Source organism: Phaethon aethereus (genome assembly GCF_964289735.1).
Source record: "Phaethon aethereus genome assembly, chromosome: 7".
In the NCBI taxonomy this organism is placed as follows: Eukaryota; Metazoa; Chordata; class Aves; order Phaethontiformes; family Phaethontidae; genus Phaethon; species Phaethon aethereus.
In genome coordinates this window covers 23,282,381-23,304,334 of record NC_138583.1, presented here as the reverse complement: position 1 = coordinate 23,304,334, position 21,954 = coordinate 23,282,381, and the positions used below count along the sequence as shown (strand labels likewise).

Sequence of the window (21,954 nt, the reverse complement as noted above, 5' to 3'; positions counted from 1 at the left end):
GCAGTTTTAGTATTTGCTTCACTCAGTATGATGCTGAAGCCATAGTGAGCATTCTTGTTGTTTTTACTTTAAAGGACTATATTTAATGATTGTTTTCCACAACGAAACAATTTTCATTTAAATAGTTTTTTAAATTTAGGCATTCCTATTCTCTGCAATATCTGGGTAGCTGGACAAGACGGGAACCGACATTCCTCTTTCCCCCCTGTCCATGAAGGGTCTCTTGTCACATGTGATCTGGCCTTCAGGGTGAGACCAAAATAAGAGAGGTGATGTTTATTCAAAATACATTTCTGAGGATCTTAAAGACAAAAATGCAATTTGCGTTTGTGCTTGTGGCAATTGTTAGAAGTTGTGCAGCCGAGGAGCGAACTGCAGCAGTTAATAATATAACTAAATGCAGGGGTTGCTGATGTGGAAGACCAGTGCCCTCAGGCTAGAAAGGAATGCTTCAAGGGTGAGGCTCTGAAATACTGAAAATATCTGTTGTTGCAGTTTTGCAGTTATTTACATTATGAATGCTATATTTTACTGCAACTACAGTTTGTGTAGTCTTTCAAATTTAAAAAGTTCCTAATGCAAAGAAAATATGAAAAAACAAGATGATGAGCCACTGCTTTAATGGATACCTAACTTTATATACATGTTATTTTTAACATCCTTGTCTTCCATAGGTATATACGTATTCTCAAATTACTTTCTTGTTTAACTTTTCTCCTGTTTTCACTGATTCATAACAGATTTGTTTTATTCTTCAAACTGAAAAATTACTTAGTTTCTACTTTATGTAAATGGAAAAAAAAAAATTTAATTTTGATCCATCTTGATCAAAATACTCAAATATTAGAACCTGATCTGAGATTCTTGAGCTCTGTTTAACTACTGGATATTTCTCTATTGCAGAGTTAACTCAAAGTTGTATGTGTTTTAATTTAATTTTGTTCTGTCAGTGCACAGAAACTCCAGCTTTGATTTTGGAAATGCTTTGTATCACTTTTTGTGGATGAGATTAAAGCATGGGTTCTGCTTTTGCTCAGGCAGTAACTTGTTCATTTTGCAGTGAGAGTTGTATAGTTCTTTTTCTAGAACACTTTTCTTCCAAAGTCAACTCATAAATCTTCACTTTTGACCATTTCTTTCTTATATGCTGGAATTTGTCTGATAATTTATTTAGCATTTGAACTTAACATTCCATGTCCAATGCTGTATTTATATCCAGTGTTTTAAAAGGTCTCGACTACAGATGCTGCATAGAGAATCCTTCTGCTGGTGTATTGCTTAAGTCAGGATTCTGGTAGACCACTGCTGTGTCAGGCTTTAGAAGAAGTAATTGTGAAATGTATATGAAAGTGGAAAATCTCTGAAAATATCTTTAGGAGATTGGCAAAGGAGAGGATTCATTAGATGGGATTTCATTGCAGGAAAATAATGAAAAACCTGAAAACAGTTTGACAGCAAGCATGGCGCTGTCATATTAACCTCTTCACAGCCTTTCCACATATCTGTTACACTGTGATATAAAGGTGTAGATTACATGTCAGCCCTTATTTCCCTTAGTTCCTTCACCCAGCCTTCACGATGATAGCTGCCTCTGAAGCAATAAAATCTTGAGTCTGCTCTTGCACAGCACAGGCTGCAGCATGCCACAGCAAGACAGGTGGCATGTTGGTATCAAACAATTTTTGAGATACAATTTTCATCCAGCCAATTGGATACTCACTGTCTATCTACCAAATTTGTAATTAAACCTTCTGGCAGGTGTTCTGAAATCAGGAGATAGTTTCATGAACTATAGCAATAGGTGATGGTCCCCTAAAATAGCAGGGCCCGCGTGGCTCATTGCCAAACATGTAGACTGGAAGCAATAAGGCTGCTTTCTGACTATGTGTGTAGATGGTGGATCTCCTCAGGCTTTTGGCAATACACACTGCTGATTCATCTCTCCTTGATGTCTATGAACATTTCTATGTTCAGCCAAACCTTGCATAACACTAGGTGCCCTTTGTAGCTGAGGTATCTGTTTGCTACCGTGGCAGCCTCAGGGTCATTTGTTAGGGCACTGCCTTCAAAGCCTATTATTTCAGGTGCAGAAGAAATTTGCCAATCGCTGGCTGGGGTTAACCCACAATATCACACTGATTCTTACACAGGTATTCTGGAGGCATTGCTAGTCGTCCTGTGTCTGCATGAGGATGCAGTCCCAGCTCTGTGCTAGTTGCCCTGAAATGGAAAGGAATCAGGGAATTGGCATCAAATGGGATAAATTTTGTTTTGAGATCTGTTACTGTTTTTGCAGTTGAAATTACAGTTAACAGTGCTACTAACTGTATCTTTTTTTCCAGTGAGAATACATCCAGAAGCAAAAGCAGTGGATCCATTTGTTAAGGACAGGTCTGTGATTGTTTCTATCAGCTGTAGCCAGTACCAGCCAAACTGCATACAGAGCAGGAAATGGTTGGTTAAATGTGTTGACAGTATATGGTAATTCAGAGATGAGCAGCCAAGTTCTTCTTTTGTACGCTGCAAAGCATTTCCGTGAATGACTCAGGCTAGTGGAGTGGTAAAGGCCATGGGATACACTGCCAGAAATCTGAGCAGCAATGTAGATGTAATTACACAGGGCAGTGTATATCTGTACACTGTGGATGATGGGAGGCAGGCATGGCAGTCTCAGATGTGGAGAACTCACGGTGATACTTTAAATTCCTTCCATATATTATGTCAGTGCTCATATATGTCGTTTACAGCCAGGATCTTCTGAATCCAACCACAAACAGAGTTTAAATAGGTTTTCAAGTTCATACTTATGGGTAGGAATGTCTGAAAAATTTAAGGATTGCTATGTAATTGTTAATTTAAAGTTAATATATTAACAAATTCTTCATGTTGATCTTCTTTAACTCAACTTTAAAATCTGAATGAATGTTTTTCTGTGCATAGGTTTTACTCTGTGAGAGCGTTTATCACAGAATCATTAAGGTTGGAAAAGACCTTTAATATCATCAAGTCCAACCATCAACCCAACACCACCATGTCCACTAAACCATGTCCCGAAGTGCCACGTCCACACATTTTTTGAACACTTCCAGTGATGGTGACTCCACCACCTCCCTGGGCAGCCTGTTCCACTGCTTGACCACTCTCTCCGTAAAGAAATTTTTCCTAATATCTAATCCAAACCTCCCCTGTCGCAACTTAAGGCCATTTCCTCTCGTCCTATTGCTAGTTACTTGGGAGAAGAGACCAACACCCACCTCACCACAACCCCCTTTCAGGTAGTTGTAGGGAGTGATAAGGTCTCCCCTCAGCCTCCTCTTCTCCAGACTGAACACCCCCAGTTCCCTCAGCCGCTCCTCATAAGACTTGTGCTCCAGACCCCTCACCAGCTTTGTTGCCCTTCTTTGGACACGCTCGAGCACATCAACATCCTTCTTGTAGTGAGGGGCCCAAAACTGAACACAGGATTCGAGGTGCAGCCTCAGCAGTGCCGAGTACAGGGGTACAATCACTTCCCTACTCCTGCTGGCCACGCTATTTCTGATCCAGGCCAGGACGCTGTTGGCCTTCTTGGCCACCTGGGCACACTGCCGGCTCATGTTCAACCTGGGACCAGCACCTCCAGGTCCCTTTCCGCCGGGCAGCTCTCCAGCCACTCCTCCCCAAGCCTGTAGCGTTGCATGGGGTTGTTGTGACCCAAGTGCAGGACCCAGCACTTGGCCTTGTTGAACCTCATACAGTTGACCTCAGCCCATCGATGAGCCTGTCCAGATCCCTCTGCAGAGCCCTCCTACCCTCCAGCAGATCAACACTCCCACCCAACTTGGTGTCATCTCCAAACTTACTGAGGGAGCACTCAATCCCCTCATCCAGGTCATCAGTAAAGATATTGAACAAGACCAGCCCCAGAACCGAGCCCTGAGGAACACCGCTTGTGACTGGCTGCCAGCTGGATTTAACACCATTCACCATAACTCTCTGAGCTCGGCCATCCAGCCAGTTCCTCACCCAGCGAAGAGTAAACCCCTCCAAGCCACAAGTCGCCAGTTTCTCCAGGAGAAGGCCGTGGGAGATGCTGTCAAAAGTCCAGGTAGACAACATCCACAGCCTTTCCCTCATCCACTAGGTGGATCACCCAGTCATAGAAGGAGATCAGGTTGGTCAAGCAGGACCTGCCTTTCATGAACCCATGCTGGCTGGGCCTGATCCCTTGGTTGTCCTGCACATGCCTTGTGACAGCCTTCAGGATGAACCGCTCCATAACCTTCCCCAGTACAGAGGTCAGGCTGTCAGGCCTGTAGTTCCTGGGATCCTCCTTCCAGCCTTTCTTGTAGATGGGCGTCACATTGGCAAGCCTGCAGTCATCTGGGACCTCCCCTGTTAACCAGGACTGCTCATAAATGATGGAGGGTGGCTTGGCAAGCTCCTCTGCCAGCTCCCTCAGTACTCTTGGGTGGATCCCATCAGGCCCCATAGACTTGTGGGTATTCAGGTGGCATAGCAGGTCCTTAACTGTTTCCTGCTGGATTATGGGGAGTTTATTGTGCTCTCCATCCCCATCTTCCAGCTCAGGGAGCTGAATACCCTGCGGATACCTGGTCTGGCTTATCCACGATTTTCATAGTAAAACATTCCCCATGCCTATACATCTTAACCATCCGAAGTATGTAATTTGTTTAGTGAACTTAAATTTGGTTTAAGTCAGAAATTATGTAGGCAGGTTATATCTCTAACTATACAGTACTTTTCGTTTTTCTCTGTGATTTCATTTGCCTGATGCTATAATTGCAAAAGATAGAAAAGAGTGCATAGTTCAGTCTGGTTTTCAAAACTGAACCCATTGCCATTTCCTAAAGCAAGAAGTTATTTTAGGATTAAGTGGTGGTTGTTACAAGCACTCCACATCTTTCTGTTTGCTGAATTCCACTATGACGGTCAATTCATTAGTCATGATTTTGTGGTATATAATTGTAATTTAATCCAATTATACCTCAACATGATTGCTGCCTTTTTTCCTAAACCCTCTCCAGAGGTTTCATAACTCTATTCAACAGGAAAATTTCAGCATCAATAGAAATATCTGTGTGTTATAGTTTTGTAGTGATCTATTTCCAGCAAAATTCTGTTCTACAGGTGATTTTTCATTTTTCTTTTTTCTTTTGTACTGCAGAAACTATTGTTCTTTTCACCTGGCCCATTGTGATGACTTGCTGGTGCTTCACCAGAGAAGATCACCTTCTCCAATATCTTGCTATTACCATGATCAAATTAAACTCAAAGCAGGCATTCTCAAACTAGTTGTGAAGTTTGCTGTTTCTATTCCAAACCTGAAAAGGTCTTGTGCCCCCAGAGTGTGTTTGTAATATTACTTGGTCTGATAAAAGGTTATTTTCCATACAGACCCTGGCTAAATTCATGTTCTTTTCCTCAAGTCATTATCTGTGAATCTTCCTTTGCTCAGAGTGTTATCTTCTGCTTACTGATGCTCAGGTCATAGTGAATGCCAATTTTATTTAGTGCAAATGTCCTGTAGCTCCAGAGCTCTCCTGCTAATAACTTACAGTGCATGCTGATATGCAATTTTGAGGTAGTTCATATTGCTGGACTTAGGGATATGGAGAAAGAGCATGTGCTGCTTCTGATTCTTTGATTACTTGACTCATAAGTAAATCTGAAGAAGAAATGGGATCTATTAATTTCAGTGGTTTCTACAGTGAAATTAAACTTAAACATGATCCTGCTCTTTGTCAAGCTTCCCACTGAGTTTAATATGAGGCCCTTTGATACTGGAGTGAATTGTTTGCAGTCAAAATTGATAATGGTGAATTCCTGCTCGTTAAGAGAGAGAGAGAGAGATGTTTTTAATTATACATAAGAGGAACAGGAAATTAAGAAAAGCTTGTTGGTTTGGTTATTATGGTACTGAGATATGTTGCATCCAAGGGAGAGCAAACCAATGCTATCCCTAGTTATGCTGATCTGAAGCTGGTGTTCAATGAAAGTGTCACATATTACATATATGTGTCTTCTGTTTGGGGGAGTTTTTTATTGTATTTTTTCTCTTTTTTGAACAGAACACTTCTGTGTTATAGATATTGACAGTTGTTCACCTGTGGCTCTTTTTCGATTTTTTTTTTTCCCATGGTATGCTTTTATTTCCTCACTGTAAACATAATCCATATGTTCTTTTAAAGCATACAAACAATTTGGATGATGTCTGTAGCATGACTTGTTAAAAAGGCTTCTATTATAATTCATTTATTGCATTACCATTTAATACTAGCTGAGAAAAATAATACCCTAAGATTTTTGTGTAATTTCAGTCACAGTAGTATAATTCCATGGAAGCAAAGTCTGTTATCAAAAAAGCAGCTGAGTTATAACGTGTTATAATAGGTCAAATAATTACTTTCATTCTTGCAGCTATTGAAATCTCTTCTCTGCTTTAGAACACAGAGTTTGTCATAATCACAGCATCTTCCCCCCAGTAGCCTTCTAGAGAGTGAGCACTTTTTAGTGATTGTAATTTTCACTTCACTGCTTTCAAACTTCTATTTTTTGAATGTAGAGAGAGAATACTTTTTTTCCTCAAAGGAAGTGTAGAAAGAAAAGCAGCCTAGAAATAAAACTAAGACAAATCTGGTTATCTCATTTATCAATTCATCAAACTTTGTTGAAAGTCAATTTTAATCTTTTTGGCAGGTTTACTCTTTTGAGATTGTGCTCATTTAAAAAATACGCTGGCTTTTCCCTGGGTGTACTCCCATATGCATAGCGAATTCCTACAAGTATCAAATGTGAGAGGAGTTGTGTATGAATTGGGATGAAAGTAATTCTGTACCACTGTCCTTACTTGGTCACAATTCACATGGAAAGTGATGTGATTTTATCAAAGTACAAATTGCATGGTTGGCAACTGTAATTTTACGCAGGATTACCGCTTCTGACATTGATGTGATTACAGTCAGGGCTGTATTTATTTTCCTTCTGTCTTTGTATGAATTCCGCTTACTTTGCTCAAACCCAATCCTGCATTTCTGCTTAGAGAAAATTGATGGCAACAGCCCAAAACTTATATCATATTGTGTATTAATAAATTATCGGTGTGCATGATGAAATAAAATAGCACCTTTTAATTTTAGCTTTACAAGAAATAATGTTAACGTACAGATAATTTTGCTTTTATTGTTAGGACATATCACATATGCCACATAACTACTATGTTTAGTAGAACATACAAATGTGGAAAAATTTTATGAATTATTACAGTTAATTAACACAAGCCTTCTAGCAGTATTTTTCATGGTTTTATTTATGAAAGTTTCTGTGCATTTTTCTTTAAAGTGAATCCCCTGTTTTTCATATCAAAAGATACTGAATCAACCTCTTGCTAATATAGCAAACACAAACATAATACAGTTCAACTGCGAAAAAGACCAGAAAAAAAGTTTTTCAAGACTGCCTTGAAGCTTTTTTGTATACGCACAAAAATGCACACAGTTTTTATATACTTATACTTGAAATTAATTTTTTCAGTATTGCTTTTATAGACCCTATACATATACAATATGTATATGTATATGCTCATTTATGACGAGCATAGGCTGAGTAATATATCCTGAAGCAGGTATTTTCTTTTCTCCCATTCTTATATCGATTATTCTTTTGTTAGAGACAATGAAACCTTTTTGTTCCCAGGCATATCAGCAATGATTAAGTCAATGCCTGACTCTTTTTTTTTTTTTTTTTTAAAGGTAGGCAGAGGTTATCTTGTTTTGATTAATAAAAGCAGTGCCTGCTATTTAAAAGTTTATCTGCTTCAACTGTTTATCAGAAGGATAAGCAAAGCTATCAATGCCAGCTTTAGACAACTTGCAAATGAATACTCAGGGTCCTCATTTTCTTCTACTAGTTAATGCTAAAACTTGATGTGGTAGAGCACAAAGAATAATACCATTTACTGCAGCAGCAGTTAATTTTAGTGAGTATTGTATCCTGCCTTAACTCTTAACAAAATCTACTGTGATTTTGGCCTGAAATCAGTTCTGTTCTGCAAATTGATCTGAGGACCTGGTCTTTCTTTGAAGCACAGAAAGATATGGTCTATTTTCTGAAGAACATAAAATGACAACACAAAGCTAGAGGGCTTGTAGATGAGACAGGTTAGGGAGTTTTATAGCAGAACCAGTGAAGTGCAGATCAAGTCCTGGCATGAAAAATTATAAAAGTCATAGACACGAAAAGAGACAAAAAAATAGTCTAGAAAAAAGACTAGCTTAGTACAGGCAAATAAAGAGAAAGAAAAAGGAGTAGACTTTTGTGCAGAGTGTAAATCATGGAGGGTGGTGAAGCTGAGAATCAGGATCCTGGATTTTCTGTGATAAAACACAGAAGACTGGAATGCAGAAAGATAAAAAATCAGAATCTGGAGAGATGAAATATGTCAACAACTAAGACTTGCAAAGATGTGAATTATGGATGAAAGAAATATTTATAGGTGTAGAAATAGTCAACAGAAATAAGTTGTATTTCAACTTCATCAGTATTTATATCCATACTTTAGTCATGACCTTTGAGCCTTTATAATTCTGTTTGGTCTGTGTGCCTCTCCTTGGATTGTCAGCTGCACTCTTGCTGCAGCAGCTTGTTCCATGGACTCTCACATTAAAGACACAGCACTTGCTTGGTTCTTCCAGTTTAATGGAGAACTGAGAAATGCTAGTTTGAAATTAATTTTTTTTGAATCAGGAAGAGTTTTATTTATTTTTTATCTTTTTCCAAATCTAGCAATGCCAGTGGCTGATCTTGTTTAGCCTGTGACTTGACTCACCTTGCCTTAGCTTCCACAAAAAGATTTTCTTTTTGATATCTTCATTTTTCTGTTAGAATGAAGCTGGCTTGTGAAGCCTTCGTTACGGAAGATCATGTTTTCATTAAAGGTAGTTACATTAAAGGCTTTCAAAATCCCTGCATTAGCTTTCTGCTGGATTTGATCAATGGGCAGCCAGTCTAGTGAAATAAAAATCAAATATGATATTCTTAGTAGCTTCTGGTGGTCTGGAGATACACTGTGGAGCCACCTTCTTACCTTCTCTGGTCACTGAGACAATGTGGACTGTAGATCTGTTGAAAATGTGACTGTGAGCAGGTTTTGTAGTTGATATTGTAATGGGGAAGGTGAATTATTGAGAATGCACCCCTAAATCTCATCAGCAAGCAGTGCATTGGGGAAGAGCTCATCTTCGCATTGTCCATACTACTTGTCGTTGCTGCGTTACGTGATCACCTGCAGCCAAGCCATGATCTGAGCTGTCTGGTCCAACTGTCCTTTCCTGACCTCAGTGTCCTCTCCAGAGCCTCGATGCCACTGACAGCCTGTTAGCAACTGGGATGTGTTAGTTGCCTCCTGGGAGCGCATCTTCTGGTGGAGTTTCACCTGAAAAGGATCCACTTTGTGTGCTCCAAGACTGTAAACCAACGCAGTAGGTGAGGATGTTTGGCAGCCTGTACACCCTCGGTTTCAGCAGTGAGGCACAGGAGAGGCTTCTACAGGCTCTACTTTCTCTTCCTTCTCCTATCCGGCAGGGCGCCTCGTATTTCCCAGGAAAATCTTTGAGTAAGAAGAGCTGTCGTGCATGGGGACCAGCGAGGCACTGTGACTTCTAGGGAGCAGATGGATAGTAGTGGATGTTGGCGTCATGCCTCCCGTATCTTCCTCTTTCTGAGATAACGCTGGTTGTGACAGTGAAAGTTCAGTCCGTATATGCAAAGCACTATGCAAATATACAATCCCTGTAATACAAAATGAACGTTATATTTTGCATTGTTTTTATTTTGGCATAAGCTTATGTTCTGTTGCAAAGTCAAGAACAATGCAAATGAGCTTTAAGAGCTTTTTCTTATTAAACTTTTCAGAATTGTCCCACAGAGATTGAAGTAGAAAACAGAACTGGAGTCTCATGTAGAATCAAAGCAAACAAGACTGAAAGGAAGCCCAGAAGCAAACTGTGCTTCACCTGCTCCACAAAACAGGATCAACATGTCAACATGGTGTTCTTAACTGTCTTTTTTCCCCCCCTATCTTTCTTGCAGGAGTTTCAGTGACTGAGATTTCTTGATTGATATCTGCAGATATTGTACAGCACTACACTATCCTTGAAGTTACAGCTGTTCCCCACTATGTAACCAGGATATTGCTTGTGGCATTACTTTTTTCCTTGCCAGTCTAGATAAAGAAACAATTACTCTTTGGCTCTTTCTGAAGCCTTTTATGTATTTCAAAATCTCTCCACACGTTCTGTTAACCCAAAGGCTTTATTTAGGGCTGCTATAATTTATCTTTTGACTTTTAGTAGACTATATTAAAAAAGGCAATTTCTGTCTTTTTAACTTCCCACTGGTTGACAATACAGTTTCTGTAAAATGAATGTAACAAGGGAAGCCTCATGTAGCATATTTTATGTTTATTATAAGAGAATGAATTTTAATCAGTCATTATGAACTTGGGTTTTTTTTAGAGAACAGAAAGGTTATTTGTTCCCTCTATGAAATAAGAGTTTATTGGTATAAAAAAGAAAAGTAAAAGATAGATCTGGAGTGTACCTCCAATACGTGTGCAAAAAACCTCTAAAGATGTTTTGTTAAGCAATGCAAAAAAATAAGCTCCTTTTCCTGTGAAGAAAAAAGAGTACAGAGTATACTACTATGACTTTTTATGCATTTAAGTAATTCTTTAAAAATTACTGGTCAGAGAACCCATTCTAAACTTATCTAGTCAGAAGACTCATGCTCACTGTTTTGGAATCATTGTGTTGATGTTTCAGGCTTCCCACATGGTCTTACAAAGCTTGGCCTCTTCCTTCTTAGGAAAAGTTTTGTTTTTCAAGGGACATCACTGCTAGGATATTATAAAACTGCTATGAATGCTTTGTACTCCCAAATATATGCATTTTCGCAGAGGAATGAAAAAATGTTTTATAACTTTGGACTTCTAGTTTCACAATGCAGTGAGCTCAGGTAAACTGTATCTTATAGCAAGATGAATATGAAGAAAATTGCTGACCCACATGGGTTTTAGGTGATCGTTATACATTATTTCTTGTGGCAGCAGAGTCCTGATGCCCCAGTCAAGGCCTCAAACCCCTTTGTACTGGAGACTCTAACATGGAGGCAAAATAGAGCCACACCCTGCCCAATGATCCTTTTATTTGAAGTTTTGATAAGGCTGCAGGTGATGGAAGCAGGTGTTTGGGTACATCAGGAAGCAAGCACGTTTTGGCAAGTAGCTTAAGAATCTCGGAAGCCCCAGTTACCAGCTAGCTAGCTAATACCAGATACAGAGAAATGCAGAAAGAACTCAACTAAAAGAATTTATTAGGTTGTTTAAAGATAGCTAGGATATGGTATACTGCTGAATAAATGAATGAACAGTTTAATGGAACAAAAAGAACAAGTTGCCTTGCTTTTGCATAGCCCAGTCCAAGAGTTAAAGATGAAACCCAATAAATTTTTTATTTGTTTTGTTTTAGAACGTCAAGCGTGTACATCTATGACTGGCTCCAGCGTCCTTCCCTCCAACGTGGCTGGTATCAGCAAAGAGCTGATCGAACTGCAGCACCTCATCCAGTTCCCAGAGGAGGTTGCCAGCATTCTGACCGAGCAGGAGCAGGAGCTCTACCGGAAAGTCTTACCCATTGACTACCTCTGCTTTTTAACCAGGGATTTGGGTAATGCTGAATGTCAAAGCAAGCTGACGTCTATTAAAGCTTCCATATCTGCCACTATTCTTTCTTCCCCAAATGGTGAACGTAATGCTGTAGAAGATCTTGTGACAAGGTTTAATGAGGTAAGACAAAACTTTTAAATTACTTTTCTTAAGGGTTATTACCTGATTTGTGGGTTAGTTATTTCCTTTATCTCTCAGAGCTGAATTTAGCTGTAATGACAAATTTTTAAAACATAAGTTAAGATGACCAGGGGATTTAGCTAAATAACTTCCACTGAATTTAATAGGAGTTATGTGACCGATTTGCTCAGTGAGTTTGGAAAACTGCAACCTAAGTTTTTCTTGCACATTGTAAAGTAAACAGGAAGAAAAAAATTACAGACTTGTATTTCTTTGTATAGTGACAGTATGGGGTATACTTTCAGTCAGTTTATTATTTTGTTCAGGAGCTGGAGTTTTATTTATTTGGTTTGGATTTTTGTAGACTAAGCATGATCTTAGGAGTCAGCACAGAAGTATTATAAACTAGAAGTTTCTGTATTCTGTATAATATAACTACACTCATCTGCACTATTTATTTATTTATTTAATCTCTGTGTGTGTCTTGAATGTTGTTATACAAAGAAATGTCATGTAGCATGACACATTTCCATAAGCCAAAGCATGAGTTCTTTACTAAGATTTTATTTTATTTTTAGTAAGGTGATCTTCTGATGAGTTTAATAAAAAATTGATCAATGATTGAGAAAATTGTGGAAAAAATCCACACCAAAAACCTCAAGCTAAAGTCAAACAAACAAACAAAAAACCCTAAATAAAACCTCAGGTTTTAGCTGCAGAAAACTAGAACAATTTCTTTCTTCCTTTTTTGTGTGAACCATATGCGGTGTTAGTTCCTAGTTTCATGGAAGTGGAATAAAACTAAGATAGTGTTGACTTATGCTCTTTTAATTTGTTACCCACTGCATTCTTACGCTTTAGTAAGAGATGAAAATTGTGCAGGTATCAAAAGGAGAGCACAAAATTAAGTAGGTAGAGAAGAATATGTATTAAGGTGAGCTTCCTGCTTCCTGGGCAAATAAGAATCAGTGACTGAATATTTAGCATGTATCAGTGTGTTCCTGTTTCTTGCATGCTATTGAGATTTAGGAACTAAAGTAGTGTAAATATGTTGGCTTCTCCCACCTAATTCTATTACAGGAATATAAATAAGATATGCCTCTACAACATTCAGTCTTTATACAGAGCCTCAAAATTGTTTAAATTAGCTCTAGTTACTGTATTTAGGAAAGTACTGTGGCTGGTGCGTAGCTGGAGAGGAATCTGGCTCCTGACCCAGCCAGGGTCCTCCTTCCTGCGGTGTTTCTCTTGCGGCGATTACCGTGGTGAGGGCAGTGGGGAAAAAGGTGAGGTGGTCAAGCTCTAGTATGACTGGTGAGGCACAATGCCAGTGCAGTTTGTTAGGACATTTTGCAGTTAGCTGTACAAATTAGATTGGCCATCGTGTGTTTTGACACTGAACAGTTACAGGATTGAAGAGTAAGTAGGTAGTGAAGAAGTCGTGTCAGAAATGACTGAGACTATTCCATATCAGTGAGAATTTTAACATTAAAGTTGCCTTTTTTTAAAATAGTCGCCATTATCTTTTAGTGTTAGAGGTTTGTGACTTTGCAATTTTTGTAGTCTAGCATTACTTGTTTGGTAATGCTACAGGGTAATTTTTCATGTAATTTTAATTAATTCCTGAATACCCGGTGCAAAGATTATATAATATTTAGTGCAGAGGATTATTTTAAGTATAATCCGGAATAACTTTTTTAAAACATAGATGTTAGATGTTTAAACTGAGTTATTGTACAGTATTTACTGCTTCCAATAAATCACTGTTTTGCTATCTGCTTTATCTTATGGTGGAGTATATCAGTTGCCATAGCCAATCACAAGCGTGAACTTCCAAAATGTCTTTGTTTATAAATGGCAAGAAAATTCTTGTGCGAAGAGTCATGCTTTTGTTGGCAAACATCAGTGAGCACTTGCAGATTTTTTTTGGCATTGCCTATAGAAATACTGAAGTGTATTTATAATGTGGGAGCCAGCATGACTTTCAGGATGGAAGGCTTCTGATACATAATGGGAAAAAAATTGTTTCATGCCATTGTTCTGTTAAATGAACAACTATAGTATATAGAGGATTTTTCATAAATCAATATGCTTTTTAGTAATTTTTCTGACACTTACTGCATATTAATGAGGAACACTTTATAATGCTTCTTTAAAATGACAGTCAACAAATGCTGTTTTGTTACATAAAGGAACCTCTTTAATAGAAAAAATACTGGCATTTTAGATTGAATTCTGTCAAAAAATACTGACATTCGTAGATTGAATGAGGAGTATTATAAAATAAATTAATTATTAAAATAATGAGGATTAAAATATTTTCAAATTATTAAAATATCTTTTAAAAAATGAGTTGAAGTGAAAAGTAGGGGAAAAAAATGGTCTTATTGAGGTAAATTTTACTAGTCGTATTTACTGTTTAAGTTTCAGTAACTCCAGAAACCCCCGTTCATGACTGAAGTTGCAAACCCCCATTGACTGCAGAGAGCAAGATCAAGCGGGTGGGAAACGTCACATGATTCCCTTATGCTTTAAATATGTTTGCTGTTAAAAAACTGTTGTTTTCTATATGTGAATGATTTAAATATTGTTACTAGCAAGATATGTCAAGTATGATCTCTTCTAATCATTTGTTTAAACCTTTCTATTTACTATTGGTTAGCATTGCTTAATACGAATTACAGTATTTAGACCTCAATGGGGTCTTAAGGGTATAGGAAAGACTTACACAGGAGAGGATGCTTATGGTGAGTGGTCAGCCTTAAGCGCTGGGCATGGAAATGGTCTATGAGGAATTGCAGAACTGAATCAGAAATCAGTTGCCCTCTGCAGTAAGTAAAATTGGTACTTGAAGACAATTAACACAGCTGAATGCTGTTTAGCTGCACAAAAAAAACCCCAAAGCTGCTGTTATTTTTCCTACACAATTATCATTTGTGGAAAAGCGTAGCAGTGGGCATACTGTCTAGCATTGGATGAAGCCTGTACTGTGCGTTTTTTTGCTGGGTAGTATGTTTTGAGCTAAAGTGCTGGAAGTGATTCAGTGTTCACATTAATGCTGATGATCCATCAGGAACACTTCCTAAAATTTTTTTTTCAGTAGAAAGGCAAGATGAGAGTAGCTGGAGCATTTGCCAACTTCAGTGTTTCATTGTATCTGTAGCTTGTTTTAACATTTTGAGAGTCTTGCAAGATTTCTGAAAATTATTTGGTCTCTTAATTTGACAATGGAAATACATTTTTGTCAAATACTCTTGTTCTGAGATCACAGCGTTGTGAGCCTGACGAGAGGAGCTGAAAAGTGTAAAAAAGGATTTTAAAAATTTCAGAAACCAAGTTAAGAAGCGTAGAGGGAGAAATCTGCATCACAAGTAACTTAACACACAAGGAGAAAAGTTGTGGTTGGGCCTTACACCAGAGGGACGTTGCATTGGAGAGGGGTGGGTGAGCCCATTACTTGGCTAGCCAGGTATTAACTAGTATCTCAGTGTTACCGAGTGACAGTGCAAAAAATAAGTAGTGATAGGTGGTATAAATGTAGTTTATACCTTGCCTGATAGTTTGTTTTTTTTTTTTTTTTTTTTTAAAGGAGCTGTAGTCCTGCTTTAAAGGTAAAGGCAAGGTAACCAACTTGACTGTTTAGGAGAGCTCCTTTGTTACTCTCTTTGTGGCAAGGTTTCCACAGCCTGCTTACACCTTGTGTGAAGAGCCACCCAATTTGTTTTTAACCTGCAGCAATCTGAACATAGTTGGTCATAATGTGAGTGTCTGCTCGGGGTGTCAGTGGACTGAGTCCTCTTGTATTATGGAAGAGGCACAACTTGTTTACCTCTGGGAGCTGTGATAACCACTCACCTTGCCCTGTTTTGTGAGTGCTTTGACCTTAAACTTAGGGGTACAGCAAGGAACTGTATCCCAGTTTGCAGCTGGAGATACCTTTATTTGTCAGATACTGGATGAAACTAGTAACTGAGTGGCTTTTGTTTCTGATATATGAAGATCTTCAAAAAATAAACAACAAAGGCTGGAGAAATAGATTACCTTTATTAATATTCATGAAAGATGGAAATTATAGCACTCTAGACCCTCTTTGTGTATACATTGTTTCTTTTCATTGTCAAGAATGATAGGGGAAAAAAACTATAGTATTGTAAGTAGCGTAGAAACATGAAAGGTGGATAGTACGGATGAAAGCTACAGCCAAGCACTCCACAAATTGTAGCACAGACATGCAACTGTCAAATCCTGCGCGGCCGAGGCTGGGAAACAGAAACTGCCTTTGTTTAAGACAGCGTGGTTATAGCTTAGACCTGACATACGGTTACTAGAGGGGATTCAGGCATTATGTATTTCCCTGTGTCTTTTCTTGTCCTGGGTTTCTAAGTATCAGTTTATTCCCTGTTGTGTTAATCAAGGTGGCTGCCATGACAAGGAGCTTGAACACCCAATGACTTGTTTCAGAAATGCCTTGTGAGAAAGGTCAGTCATGAATGATCTGCTTGAAGCCCACAAAATGGAATGGAATACATTTTTGGATTGTATTTCATTTGTATTTTAAAACTTCTGGGTCATTCCAGCTTTCAAGTCTGTACAGAAATTCGCAGGGAAATACAATATTCAGAGGAAAATAAGAATCTCATAATCTGCTAATGTTGCAGATTGTCTGCAGGATTTACTGCCTCTGATGGAGTTTTCAGACAGATGGAAGTTCATATGACACATAGCCCAGTCACTAAAGATCTGTAACGTTTACATGTATAGACATGTATTTTCAGGCTTCACTTCCCGAGAGATACTATAGAAAGATGATAGTCGTGGTGGAGACTGCCACTGAAGTTTAAATAACTTCTATAATGCTGCTATAGAAAGCCTGGTCACTACTGTTTAAGAAACTGAAGTTAAATTTCAAAATAATCAAAGAATTAGAGGACTTTTCAACATGTGGAGTAGATGCAGTAGACTTGAAAAAGGAAAGGTTAGAACTGCTGGATAACCACAGAAGGGTGAGAGGTGCAGACAAAAGGTATTACCGAATCACTATGATTACATACTATAGTGCAGAAAGAATATAGATTACTATGTAATCATTATCAGGTATCTAATGAGGAACAGAACAGAACTGAGAGAAATTATACCTTGCTCCTAATGGATTTGAAGTACACATATTTCAGAATTAATGAAAATGAATAAATAGGTTTGCTTAGGAAGAAATGCATCCTGGTGTTCTGCAGTTAGCAAGGTGCTAATTCCCATGTAAAGAACAGATCCAATCAATCACTTGTTGGAGAAATAGTGTGGCGTCAAACACTGAAAACCAAACAACGAATTTTGTTAGATTCAGAAAAAAGGAGAGAAAATTATATTGCGTTCACCTGCATATATAGCTCTTCTAGGCAATACATGCACTATCGTAGACATCTAAGTGTGGCTGAATTTGAAACGTTATTTATTTGGAATGTTCTTTTATAATACTATGATTTAAACACCGCTTTTTTCAGTTGTTCCTTAATCCTGAAGTTTAGATCAAATTTAACAAATATACAAAGTCCAAGGAGAAGTTAAGTTACTAAAAGGAAAAAGTTTAACTGCTCTGCTTTTACACACGAGATATGTTCCTAAACTTTCATTGATCCAGTGGTCGTTCTAATTTTCTAGGATGGCAGACTGTAATCTCAGCTGTCATAAAGTTTCTGTGTTTTGACCCCTTGTCTCTGTACTGTATAGAAAAACTTAACAACAATTCTTTGTAATATTTCAGAAGACATTTACAGGAGAAACTGAAAACCTGAAAAGCAATTTTGTTTTTTACTTAATGTATTGTAGGAGAACTGGGCACTAGAATGAATGAATCCTGTTGTTTTTTCTCTCGCTTTCTTCTTGCAACAGCCTGAGGTTTCAAATGGTGCCTGAGAAAGGGAATGATATTTCTGTCCCTTTAAACTATTTGACTTGAAATTCTGTTTGTATTATACGTTTTGTTCCTATGGGTTGTCTGTTTCCTTACCTGTTAGTATCAGTAGTTCTGTTACTTTATAAATGGTTTGAAGAAAACATTGTTTCAGATACTCTGAAGGCATTTGGTTCAAATTTTCAACAGCAGGTGACTAAATAAGATTTTTATGAAATAAGTTTGCTCCAATTCTGGTTTTATTGCCAAAAGACAGTAAGGGAACATTTTTTAAAACGACGGACTTTTCCTGTATTTTTAAAAAGTGTATAGCTCCAAACTTGGAAGTGTTGCAATATAGGAATTAATATCTCTCTAAACCTTTTTCAGGTAGAGAAGAATCTTTCTGTATATTTAAAGGATGCATAGTATCCTTATGTAAACAAAGATAAATATATTGCTAAGCCAGATGTTACATGTGCCAGTTTATAGCATGTACCTTTGATTCAGTAATTAATTCAGATTTAAAGGAGTGGAAGAAGGGAATCTACCTGTAGATATTTCAAATATTCTTACATGGTTTAGCTTTTAGCTTTTTTTTTTTTTTTTACTGTGCTAGCAGAATTTAAGCTGTATTGTAGCCTGTGCCACAGATAATTAAAGAAGTCTTTTTGCTATTTGCTTTTTATTTATTGTGAAGATTTTGGGCTAAACGCATTCAGTATCACCAGCTATAAATAAAGCCCATAGTCTTTAAAAGTTTGATTAAAACTGTAGTTACATGTTAGTGGAAACTTGGGCACAACATGTACTCATCGGCAAGACATAGCTGATATTTCATTTGCTTATACTAATATCAAATTGATCGTAGAGTCTTGTAAGAGCAAGGCAGTGGATCAAACTAAAGACAGATATTCTTTCCAGTTACTAAATATAATTAAAAGCTGATTGTGAACTAGTGGCTAGCATGGGAGGAGGAGAGTGAAATATAGAAACATCTAGCTTTGCAAAACTATTGGCTTTTGGATTCTCTAAGAGTGTGCACATGTAGTAGTAGTAGTAGTATATTTTCCTGCTCTGATATAGCACTGACTAGCAGAAGGTTAGTTTTCATGGATGTATAAGAACTGTGGGAGGAAGCTATTAAAGGAGATTCTGCAGTGTTAGCACAGCCCTGGTAGCTGGGAAGAGATTAGGAAAACGGACCCTGAGAACTGTAACAATGTACTTTTTTCCATCTCTCCTTGTTGCCTGCTGTGCCTTTCTCTTCTTCATTTATTTCTTTTCTCTGATTCCTGTGTCGTAGTACGAGTTTGCCCTGCTTCTTTAGCTCGAGTGCCATGTGGTCCTTACCTTACCATACCTTTATGATGTGCCACAGTCTTCTTGGGTGCCTGTTCCTTTTTCTGTATCTTTACCCTCCCAGACTCTTGCACATTTATGGTTTTTACTCCCAGCTGCTCTTCTGCCTCTCGCCAGCAAAGCAACCACAGAAACACAAGTTCAATGTACATGTTGTAAACATTTTAAATAATTTCAAGCGTTGCTTTATATAAACATGAAAAGTGTCTCTTGTAACTTGATCTTTCTGGCCACAGCTTCAAGTAAAAGAAAAGAAAAGCAATAAAAACTTAAAACAAAACGAATCATTTAATTTTCCACGCTGAGGTATGCGTACAAAGCAATTGTGATGTCTTAGATTGAAAGTTGCACCAGATTGAAAAATCATTCAAACAGCTGTCTGAAGGTAGTCCCACCATGGAACTGAAAATGCAAAGTAAATAAAAAGTTCAATATATAAGGTGATTTTTTAGAAAGAATGAATTGGCAAAAAGTAACTGAGAAGGGAAAAATGGTTGAACTGTTCCAGTATAGCACTGCTACTGGGGTGGTTTCATCATTCACTAAGTCATTCTTATATTCAGTAAAGTTAATTAAAAATACGGCTATTTAGTACACTAAATGATAATGGTAGTTTTATTTTTAATGGTTTAAATTTGTAAGTTTTCTTCATTGTTCATTCAAAACACAAATTTAAACCCTCACTAGCAAAACAGAGACATATCATTTTACTGAATAATGGAATGTAAATAAATACTGCGCTCTGTCTCTTAGTTCAGCATTTTTTTGCAATGCCTAAATGGGTTTGCATAATACTTTTAAAAAGATTGTGTTTGTACAAATATCAAACTGTTTCCAGTCCTTGTTTGGAATAGTATTTAATCAGATTTAAAATGGTAAATGTTCTTTGTAAGGTTATATAATTTCACTCAAGCATGTAAAGTGAACCATCTGTTCATAAGATAATGTAATTTAAAATACTCAGATTTAAAAAATGCATCTGAAAATTATGTTGCATATTATACCAAAAGCAGAAAAATTTTAATTATGAAACTTTAGTGAAACCCATGTAAAATAAATTGTGGAGTAACAGGGCACGGACTCTGGCGGGGTTTCAGGCCAAAGACCTTTATTGCTACAAGTGACTGCTTTTTATGCAGTTACAGCTCTTTCACGTGCCACAAAATACGTGCTGGTTGGTTACCACACACAGTCCACGCACTTCTCCACAGTCAGGGTTCGCTGCCTGCAGGTGTCCACGCGCTCCTTTACTTCCTCTTAGCTGTTTACCACAGCTCCTTCTCCTCAAGGCTGAGCCCTGCAGGTGTCCAGCTGTTTCCCAGCTTCTCAGTGCCACAGCTCCTTCTCCTCAAGGCCGAGCTGTGCAGATATCCAGCTGTTTACCAGCTTCTCAATGCCACAGCTCCTTCTCCTTAAGGTCGAGCCCTTGCAGGGTGATCCCAACATCTCCCCCTTTTTGTTTATCTATAAACAAAACCTGATGGATCATTCACAACCCGAGGACTGTGAGGCAGATGGACCATCTGTACATTCTTGTATCGTCCTGTGCCACGAACTCAGCCCAGCAGTCGGTAGGTGCCAGCTTTACGTGGGCGTCCCCACAGAGGCAACGGTGGCCTTGCCGTACACCGGCCCACTGCCCTTCGGGAAATCCCGGTATTTACACCTTTGCAGAGGAACGAGTTTCGACACACGTGGCCAGTGAGTGTCGGAACACGCCTCGGTTGTCACCTTTTAACACAGGGAGCCTATGGCGCATGCACCCGCTGGCCAGACATGCTGCACGCGCCACAGCCATCCCGTCTATTGGTTCGTAGGCTTTGTTCACACGGCATCTTACCATAATCCAGCAGTCACATATCAACTATGCTTAAATCAATAGCAGAACGTTACAAGGCCAACAATTCTAGCTGTACTACTCCTAGCAATGGAAACTACTCCTAGTGATGGAAAAAGCGCCTGCATGAAGCTATGAAAACCAATATTATATCTTACCAAAGGATTTGTAGTTATAGAGCGCTTTGCCCTATAAGCTTTCCATGTTTCTCTCATGATACTGCTAATTTCAGTGTGATTTACCCATACATTTTCTTTTGGCTGAGGTGGCATCCAGATTGCGATGACACCTGATAGTGTCAAGATGTGTCCGACGATGACGATGGTGACTGTTTCACCCATGGTTTTACCCATTTTGTGGGTACCCAACGAGTTCCAGAATCTGTAATGACACAAGCATAACCTCGTCCCCAGGTTAGCAGTTGAAAAGGTCCTTCCCACATATTCTTTTCCAAATTTTTAACTTTTACTTGCACATTTTGTGTTAACTCAAACAGACTTCCTGTCATTCCTTTTACATGTTTCTCCTTCTGCTAGACAGAAATAATTTAACACATATAAGGCTTTATTCAAATGTTCTTGGGGTGGTATGGTAGCCTCTCCCCTTTTTTGTTTTTGCAATAAACACTTCAGGGAATGATTCATTCGTTCAACAATAGCTTGTCCAGTTGGGGAATGCGGTATTCCAGTAACATGCGTCACTCCCCATTGAGCAAAAAAACTTTGAGTTGACTGGGCTACATAACAAGGACCATTATCGGTTTTAATTTGTAGGGGTATACCATGTGCTGCGAATGCAGCTCGCAAATGCTTTTGTACATATCTACTAGTTTCTCCTGTTTGTGCAGTGGCCCAAACTATTGCAGAATAGAAATCAATTGAAACATGAACATATTTAAATCTTCCAAAGTCTTGATAACAGATTCAACAATGGTGTCATTTCTACATTTGTTATTCCACAAATACTACGAATCCAATTCAAATCTCCCACTAATTTTTTAACATCGTTCAATGTTCTGATTTCGGT

General features: G+C 38.3%; 1 protein-coding gene across 1 annotated transcript in view; it reads left to right on the top strand.

The window, feature by feature from the left end:
* Positions 1-21,954, top strand: part of PLCE1 (phospholipase C epsilon 1) — a gene marked incomplete at both ends in the record, with an annotated part of 143,570 nt that overhangs the window by 71,086 nt on the left and 50,530 nt on the right. Inside the window, 1 exon segment of the mRNA XM_082002451.1 lies at positions 11,526-11,842. Coding sequence (XP_081858577.1) covers positions 11,526-11,842 — 317 coding nt within the window.